Source organism: Xyrauchen texanus, chromosome 35, assembly GCF_025860055.1.
Source record: "Xyrauchen texanus isolate HMW12.3.18 chromosome 35, RBS_HiC_50CHRs, whole genome shotgun sequence".
Taxonomy (NCBI): Eukaryota; Metazoa; Chordata; class Actinopteri; order Cypriniformes; family Catostomidae; genus Xyrauchen; species Xyrauchen texanus.
In genome coordinates, this window is record NC_068310.1 from 37,206,145 (window position 1) to 37,216,144 (window position 10,000).

The 10,000-nt window shown below is 41.8% G+C and overlaps 1 protein-coding gene and 1 long non-coding RNA gene across 2 annotated transcripts in view; one reads left to right on the forward strand and one right to left on the reverse strand.

Annotated features, from left to right (window-relative positions):
- The window catches only part of LOC127628590 (stAR-related lipid transfer protein 4-like), an 8,166-nt gene extending 5,029 nt beyond the window's left edge, over positions 1-3,137 (forward strand). Inside the window, exon 2 of the mRNA XM_052105362.1 lies at positions 1,618-3,137. Coding sequence (XP_051961322.1) covers positions 1,618-1,838 — 221 coding nt within the window. The 3' untranslated portion in view covers positions 1,839-3,137. The remainder of the gene's footprint in view (positions 1-1,617) is intronic.
- Positions 3,138-3,788: 651 nt separating this feature from the next.
- Positions 3,789-4,626, reverse strand: LOC127629036 (uncharacterized). Its single transcript, XR_007968733.1, has 3 exons — positions 4,549-4,626; positions 4,057-4,425; positions 3,789-3,933 (listed from the first exon to the last, which is right to left on the reverse strand). It is a non-coding gene; the product is annotated as an uncharacterized LOC127629036 (long non-coding RNA).
- Positions 4,627-10,000: the final 5,374 nt, after the last annotated feature.

Below are 10,000 nucleotides of genomic sequence, written 5' to 3' on the forward strand. Positions count from 1 at the left end.
AATTATATCAGGCAGGACCCCATTAAAGCAAGGGCCTACACCCCGGAGCCCATGGCTGCAGGGGCCCCCGAGCTTTCAGGGGGGGCCCAGTCACGGCACACACCTCCTCCCGGTTGATGTTCGTATGTGAACACATTTAGCGGTAGACGCTGACATAAACAGTGAAACTCGCCATTTATAGCAAATGGTCACAGAGTAACAACGTTACATTTCTGCTACTGTCTGTCGTGGAATATTGTTAGCTCGTGGTAAAATACATAAATCTTTAAATAATACATCAATCGGTTCTGCTGTTAAACGCTGACAGGTTAGTCTAGTGTTCTGGTTGGACATCATTAGTGAATAAGGTTGTGGGTTCGAATCCGCCCTTTTATAACTTTCTATCTTAATATACCAAGATTAGGGTTAGCACATCTGTGGATATCTTGAATGGGGACACGCGTTTGCATATTTATTTGATATTCGCTTTGAAATGAGCGAGTAGTGCATGAGAAAACATTATACACACTGTAAACTCTAATAAGATAACAGAACTGAAAAATTATTCAAGCAGTCAGTTACATACAATTTTTTAAGTTAACATTTCAGATTAAAATTTTGTTCTACACATGATAATTGCTCATAATTTGAAATATTGAGTAATCTAACTCATACATTTTAATATTAGACTGTTTGGCTGAACTTAAAATGACCATGTAATCTCAATTTAAATATCTCAAGCAGAGGAAATCAACAAGCACCAGCTCGTACAGTGTATGCATGTCACGTGTGATCATCACTGCAGGACTCTTTATAATAATAATAAATGTTATCATCATCTAGAAAAAAATCTGTTTGAACAGGTACACAAGACCACAACAGTAACTAAAACATTACTGTAATATATCACTGCAACTGTACAGGGTTACCATGATCAGTTGTACAAACACTACTAAAGCACAGATCTTGATACTGTGCTACACACACAAATGTTTTCACCAACTTAAAGTATTTAATGCACTCCTTTATTAATAAACTGAAAGGTGTTCAGCGGACACATCAACAGAACACGTATGTGAGAGAATCTTGACATGAGACAGTTACCTTCTAGACACAACTCTCTTCTCGTGCCACAGCCGGACATGACGTAAACATGCGTACATTTGTGATTTAACATCAAATCCATCCAGACAGCTCTGATAAAAATCATTATTGTAAAGAATCGGAGAAAGACAAGAACATTGTTTTGAACATTTGCAACCAAAAGAATCTCATATAGTGCAGCTTTAAAGTTTATTTGGTCAACTTTGATGAGTACACTAGCATTGAAAACACTCTCTGAATAAATCAGTGATCAAAACTGAATAAAATAATCTAATCTCAATGCAAAAAATACAAAATAAAGCTGATCTTTTGCTTAGCAGTGATATAAATGTGGTCTGTGTGTGGGGTTAGAATTACTGGATTAGGCAAAATAAAGTTTAAATAGATGATTTAAAATGATGACTGAAATTGTGATTCCAGAGAAGCAAAACTTCCTGAGATTCCTGTCAGCTTCATGTGAGCAGCTCATAAAGAACTCCGTTCACTCTTCAGGAGTCAGTGTTTGAATGTTTTGTTGTTGTTTTGTTTGTTCAGGTGTGAGTGTCGACCATGATGAACACAAACAAGGTTTCGTTCGAGGATTCAATCATCCGTGCGGTTGGTTCTGTGTGCCGATGGAGAATTCCCAGAGTATATTGAGCGGATACATCCAGACCGACCTGCGAGGAATGTTACCGCAGTCAGCTGTAGATACGGCGATGGCCAGCGGTCTCGTCAACTTTTACACTGATCTCAGACGAGCTCTCAAAGTTTAAACACTCGTCTCTCTGTTTTACCATGACATTCTTAGCCTGGAAGAAATGATTGAAAGACTGATTTTTGTTGTATTTCTTATTAACAGTCAGTAACTGAAGTTATTAACTGATATGTACAATCAGATCAGATGAAGAATAAAGTACTGTTGTAAATCCAGTCAGTTCTCAGGGAGCAGCTGTTGTCTACGGAGCCTCTTATAGGACACGGCGGGATTTTATTTTCTGAAATAGTTTTGCATGCCCTCGTGATAAATATACCATGGTTTTACTGTAGTAACCATATTTTAATGGAAAATGAAAAATATGGTAATAAAAATGATAATTTGGTGGTTATGGTATACCATAGTAACCACAAGAATTTCCATGGTTACTATATGGCCACTGTACACTGTATTAACAGCTTGATTTCCACCAAAAAACAAACCATAATAACCCAAAACATGATTTGTATTTCCATAGATTTGGTTTTCCTATTTTATCACACTGGTTTCACTACGAACATCATGGTGGCACGTGAAACAATTTCAGAAAATCCCACTCTGTCCTCTAAGGGGCTCCATTGGGCATCTTTTTTACTTTTAAGGAGCAACTAATTCACAACATGAAAAAACATTTCAGAATTATATCAGTTCACAGAGGATGAACTGATGCCAGCACCAACTGTCAGACATGGGATACTTCACCGGACACTGCCTGAAATTGGACTTGGACTGCAGTTCACCTTACTGACCTCTGTCTGCATCACTGGACCTCTGCCGGCGTCCCTGGACCTCTGTCTGCATCCCTGGACCTCTGCCGGCGTCCCTGACCCTCTGCCGGCATCACTGGCTTCTGCATGGATCACTGGCCCTCTGCCGGCGTCACTGGCATCACTGCATGAATCACTGGCCCTCTGCCGGCATCACCTTGGTCAAAGGATGTACTTCACTCTAATTGCAGCCCTCATCAGCCATTACTGTGTAATATGGTCCTGACTGGAGATGCAAGTTTATAGAGTTAGGGTTCGAGCAGTAGGTCTTGTTAAAGTAATAAATGCTGCATTTTCATTCACACCATCTGAAGTTCACATCTGACTTAACTGAGACAGAAACGGATCTGAACACGAGTGTTGAGCTCCATCATTACATAAATCTGTAAAATTCTGCCATTTACATTATCATTATATAAAGGACATTTTAATATTCCTCACCAGACCTCAATATATTTATTGTTGCAGATTTAAAAAAAAATTAGCAGATTTTTTTTGTTGTTGTAGATTTTTGTTTTTGACAGTATTTGTGTTAATGTGATTAAACCAAATTGTGTATTGTGTGTATTTTTCATTTTATTAAGTTAAACATTTTTAACATTTACTTTTACATGTATGCATTTGGCAGACGATTTTATACAGTGCACTTATTACAGGGACAATCCCCCCGGAGCAACCTGGAGTTAAGTGTCTTACTCAAGGACACAACGGTGGTGACTGTGGGGATCAAACCAGCAACCTTCTGAGTACCAATGTATTATACAGAGCACTTATTACAGGGACAATCCCCCCGGAGCAACCTGGAGTTAAGTGTCTTACTCAAGGACACAACGGTGGTGACTGTGGGGATCAAACCAGCAACCTTCTGAGTACCAATGTATTATACAGAGCACTTATTACAGGGACAATCCCCGGAGCAACCTGGAGTTAAGTGTCTTACTCAAGGACACAACGGTGGTGACTGTGGGGATCAAACCAGCAACCTTCTGAGTACCAATGTATTATACAGAGCACTTATTACAGGGACAATCCCCGGAGCAACCTGGAGTTAAGTGTCTTACTCAAGGACACAACGGTGGTGACTGTGGGGATCAAACCAGCAACCTTCTGAGTACCAATGTATTATACAGTGCACTTATTACAGGGACAATCCCCGGAGCAACCTGGAGTTAAGTGTCTTACTCAAGGACACAACGGTGGTGACTGTGGGGATCAAACCAGCAACCTTCTGATTACCAATGTATTATACAGAGCACTTATTACAGGGACAATCCCCCGGAGCAACCTGGAGTTAAGTGTCTTACTCAAGGACACAATGGTGGTGACTGTGGGGATCAAACCAGCAACCTTCTGAGTACCAATGTATTATACTGAGCACTTATTACAGGGACAATCCCCCCGGAGCAACCTGGAGTTAAGTGTCTTACTCGAGGACACAACGGTGGTGACTGTGGGGATCAAACCAGCAACCTTCTGAGTACCAATGTATTATACAGAGCACTTATTACAGGGACAATCCCCCCGGAGCAACCTGGAGTTAAGTGTCTTACTCAAGGACACAACGGTGGTGACTGTGGGGATCAAACCAGCAACCTTCTGAGTACCAATGTATTATACAGTGCACTTATTACAGGGACAATCCCCCCGGAGCAACCTGGAGTTAAGTGTCTTACTCAAGGACACAACGGTGGTGACTGTGGGGATCAAACCAGCAACCTTCTGATTACCAATGTATTATACAGAGCACTTATTACAGGGACAATCCCCCCGGAGCAACCTGGAGTTAAGTGTCTTACTCAAGGACACAATGGTGGTGACTGTGGGGATCAAACCAGCAACCTTCTGAGTACCAATGTATTATACTGAGCACTTATTACAGGGACAATCCCCCCGGAGCAACCTGGAGTTAAGTGTCTTACTCGAGGACACAACGGTGGTGACTGTGGGGATCAAACCAGCAACCTTCTGAGTACCAATGTATTATACAGAGCACTTATTACAGGGACAATCCCCCCGGAGCAACCTGGAGTTAAGTGTCTTACTCAAGGACACAATGGTGGTGGCCAGGGCCGTAGGAATTTAATCTGGACCCCCTGACTGTACATTACTCTGGGACCCTTTCCTATTAAAAAATAGTTTAGAATTTGTTGTGCCCCTAGAATCGTTACCACCTTTCACCCCACTAGCTACGGCCTTGGTAGTGGCTGTGGGGATCGAGCCAGCATAAGAAAGAAAAGAGAAAATAAATACAGACAAAATACAGTCAAAAAATTATATAAATGAATATGTTTGTGTGATTATAATATTTCAGAGTGAGACATCTGAATGCCTTTTGACTTGATTAACAATTCACAAACCACTTTAACATTTCAGATAGACAGACAGAAACATTTTCTTTTTGTTTTCAGAACGCCACGTGATATAATAAGGAAATGCCACTATTAATACTTATTAATACAGGTACACTCTCCTTAAATCATGGTCACACTCAAAATTACATTAAACGTCTAAATGAGAAAACATAAACCCACATTGTGTGTTCAAAAATCAGAGTCTATTTAAAATATAAATTCAACCTAACCCTAATTTTGCAGGTGCGATTTAATGAAAATGGTTAAATATTTGATCGAAATGGGATGCGTGAATGCTTACACATGCAGCACGAGTCTCATGATTTAATAGTGTTTAATCTCCCATTCAGCTGATGAAAACACGCTGCATGATCATGAGGAAGGATTACATCAAGATGTAGATTGGAGGTGTACGCTCTCGATTGATTTGTTTTTCAAGATCGCGAAAAACAAATATAAATAAATAAATAAAGTAGTCCGCTCATCTCACTGTTGCTTGCTTGCTGCGATTACACCTCTATGTGTACAAACTATACTTTACAAAAAGCCATTACTATCGTAGGACAAATTGAGTCAGCCGTGTCCGAATCTAAAGCTATTGAACACAATGCCGAGGCCTCAGTTAAAGTGATTCCAGGCACGGATCAACGCATTGGCCCACTGGGCTCTTGCCCAGGACTCTAGGCCAGCTGGGGGCCCTGGCAAATTTACTGTTTTTTTTTTTCTTCATATAATTATTTGTATTTTTAATTTTTTAGTAAAATGGTGTTGAATACTGTGGAATAATTTGATTATTTTTTTTTACAGTTTAGAAGTATTAACTGCTAAATAAATAAAATAAATAATTGTAATATATTGCTTCACTGTTGAGAGGGACATCTAGAAAGCAACTACCTTTCCTTGGCCGTGCTATTTCTGCAGCTGGCTTATAACCAAACACAGCATGTTCTAGTCATGACTCAAGCACCACCGCCCCATGATGCACAATCCTTGTGCTCTTTTCTAGGTCTAGCAGGCTGGTACTCAAAATTAATTCCTAACTATGCAACACTACTGGAACCTCTGCACGTACTGCTTAGTGGACTGCAAATCCACTTGTTTCCACTGGTCTGATGAGGCTCAAGAACAGTCCAGCCCTTGCATTATTTGATCCATCGAGACCTACCATAGTTACTACAGACGCATTGGTGCCGTACTTACTCAATGTCTTGGTACAATGGAAAACACTGTTGCTTTTGCTTCAAGAACACTATCTGAGTGTGAAAGAAAGTATTCTACAGTAGAAAAAGAAGCTCTTGCATGTGTTTGGGCAACGGAAAAATGGTGTACATATTTGCGTAACCTAACCCTGCGAACTGATCGTAGCCCATGTCCACAAAAGTGTTAGTACAGGCAGGCATGAGAATTGCACGTTGGTCAGCGTGTCTCCTGTGTTTCAATTATAGCATGGAATACAAGCCAGGACGAGACAACGTTACACCTCACTACCTTTCACATCTACCTCTTCCTGTTACAGACCATAGTTTAGACCAAGAACCTGACACGGTTGCTGTACCGTCTCCTGATTTCAGAGCAGTTACTTTCAAAGAACTGAAATCTGCATGTGAGATTTGCCCTGTGCTACAAGTTGTTAGGGGTTTCATTGAAAAAGGATGGCCTCGCAATAACAAAAGTCTGGATCCTGCCATCGCACCATTTTACTGTTTGCAGAATGAATTAGCTATACAAGATTGACTCATAATTTGGGGTACACATCGAGTGATCATACCAGCTATTATGTACTCCAAGTTCATTCAGTTAGCTTATGCTACCCACCAAGGAATAGTGCATATGAAACAGAGACTGTCAAGTGGAACAGACTATTAAATCTGGCACTGCCTGTCTTGACAAAACCGCTGTTACTCACACTGCACCCCCTTTGCCCTGTGCTCACACCAACATCTTCTTGGGAGAAAGTTACTATTGATATCGTGGGACCCTTACATAATGCACCAAAAGTTTTTCACTTTGCAGTAACACTCATTTATTACTTCAGCAAATGGCCTGAAATTGCTTTTGCATCTGATGTGACCAGAGGCGGCGGCAGCTAATTTTGCCGGGGCTTCAGCCCCGAATGTTTTGAGTGTAGCCCCGAATGCATTTTGAATAGTTGACTGACAAATATGAAACCGGACAAAAGCCTATGTAAACCCCCAAATTCATAAGTTGCCTTATTTCATTGTGCTTTGGCTTTGCACATACTGCATACAGCCTGTAAAATAGACATAGGCATAATCTAGCCTATAGAATATGTTCCTTTGCTGTCGGTAGCCTATGAGCGACTCTGTTTCTTCCTCTGTTGAATATGCAGCAGGTAGGGAGGAGCTTGCACAGTCGTTGACATCAACAAACGTTACTTAGTGACGAGTTAACGGCAGTTAGCGGGAAAGACAGCAAAAACTAAGCAAATGAGGCTTTGGGGATTTTTCTGAAAGAAGTCAGTGGGTAAGAATTCACATTTGTTTTTGTCCTTAAAGTCTTAAGATCATCATCTAGCTGGCTTTCACCCACTGTAGGCTAAACCTCAAGAGTTGTTATCTCTAACCTCCTTGTGTAACTTGATGCGATTTGGTAGCTCCATGTTAATGCATTTGCCTCTCACGCCGGAGACTGTGGTTCGAGTCCCGTTCGGAGTGTACTTTTCTTGTTTATCAGGTGTTGTTTTCGCTAAGGATAATCAATAAGCATTAACATAAAATGTATGTGTGACTTGTTTTGTGATATTAGTTTGTAGTAAATATACACTTTGATTTGATTAAATGGTTTAGTGTAGCAAAGATGAGCTACAGACTGAGGAGCAGCAGCAGCAGCTGTGCCAGAATCAGGCATGGAAACTGCCTGGGTTAGGGGCAAAAAACTCCAAATCTCAGGCCCAACGGGCCGCAGACATGGTTGTGCATGGGCCATCTCTCTCCCGAAAACCACACACCAGACCCAGATCATACCTGGAACGACCAACAAATGCATCTTAATTAGGGTTTAAGAAAGTTCACTTTCCTCTAGGGTTATTCTAATTAGTGCTTTTATTATCATGTCTTTGCGCTGCCGGGTTCCTGCGGTTAGGTTTAGGGTTCTTTTGGGGGTATTAGTAGCCCAGGGTTCGTGTGGTTAGGGTTAGGTTGGGTGTTGTTTTGGCCCTTATCTTGTTTGTGGTAAACCTGTAGGTTTATTCCAATTAGGGTTATTTCAATTAGGGTTTATATACTTAGGGTTCCTATGGTTAGGGTTCGAGTATAGGGTTCTTGTGGGTGTTTAGTTAGCCCAGGGTTCGTGTGGTTAGGGTTAGGTTGGGTGTTGTTTTGGCCCTTATCTTGTTTGGGGTAAACTTGTAGGTTTATTCAAATTAGGGTTATTTCAATTAGGGTTTATATAGTTAAGGTTTACATAATTAGGGTTTATATAATTAGGGTTTATATAATTAGGGTTCCTATGTTTAGGGTTTATATAATTAGGGTTCCTATGGTTAGGGTTAGAGTATAGGGTTAGAGTATAGGGTGTTAGGGACAACGGCCCCCCCATAACAGTCTCCCCAGACTGCTACTGTTTACTTAGGGGACTCGAAGAAAAGCACTGGCTGGCGCATGTTTCTGGTGGACCGATCGACCTTTGCCTAAATTACAAAAAAAGGGGGAAATCCCCTCCCTAGGCCTATTTGTGCCCCCAAATGGCTTTGAGACTTTTGGCTCTTAGGTTAATATTTTAGATTTCTCCTACAGTCCATCCTTGTTCTAAAAAGAAATTCCTGTCTGTGCCTATTTGTACCCCCCAGATGGCCTTGAGACTTTAGGCAACTAGGTTTTTAATCTTTCAAGGATAATGATCCCACGAAAAATTAAGAGAAATTTTTATGGAATTTCTTGTGCACAACTTTTCCTCATTCCAAACTAAACCCTATATTTTCCTAATCTAACACCCCCCAGATGGCCTTAGCGATATACAGCCCCAGATGGCCCTAGTGATAAGTCACAAGCAGGCTTTTTCAAGGGAAAATCCCAAAATGATCCCAGGACCCCCATTCAGACTGCCCCCCAGAAAGTATTTCTTTAAGGGGGAATATAAATGACACCTCATCAGTAGCAAGCCCCAGAATCTTCAGGTGTTTCAGCCTCTTCTTACTATACACCCTCCTCTGGGGAGGCCCGCCATAGGGGATCAGTCCCAGGCGTGTGTCACAATGTCCAATTACTACCCCGCTCTTCCAGAACCGTAATGTGTTTTTTTTGGGTCTGGCTTATCCCCTTGTCTAAAGTTATTTCTACATACCACCCCCCTACCTCCCTTCTTACAACATTATTTATCAAGGCAGACATTTCTGGGAACCCCCCGAAGTACCAACCTATCCTGAATATATACTCCCCAAACACATTCCTCCATATATCATCGAAATTCCTCCTACAAAAATTTCTAAAAAAATCCAGATTAGAGACCGGGTTAGTTAACTAGGTTTAGGAGTGGGGATACAGCTATCCCCTAGATGTGGGGTTAATTTTAGGGGTGGAGCTAGGGGGTTTGGTTTAAGGGCCGGGCTAAGTGGTTTAAGGTTAGGGGCGGGGTTAAGTGTGGGGTTAGGTTTATGGACAGGGCTAAGTTGTTAGGGGCAGGGTTAGGTGTGAAGATAGGGTTAGGGGCAGGGTTATGTGGTTAGGGCTAGGGGCAGGGTTAAGTGGTTAGGGTTAGGGGCAGGGTTAGGTGTAGGGATAGGGGTGGGGTCTGGTCTGGGGTTAGGTTACGGGCAGGGCTAAGTGGTTAGGGTTAGGTGTGGGGGCAGGGTTAAGTGGTTAGGGTTAGGTATGGGGGCAGGGTTAAGTGGTTAGGGTTAGGTATGGGGGCAGGGTTAAGTGGTTAGGGTTAGGGGCAGGGTTAGATGTGGGGTTAGATTTAGGGGCAGTGTCAAGTGGTTAAGGTTAGGGGCAGGGTTAGGTGGTTAGGGTTAGGTGTGGGGTTCGATTCAGGGACAGGGGAGGGGTCAGCTTATTGGTGGGGCTAACATTTAAGGTACATCTTCCTGATATATATATATATAT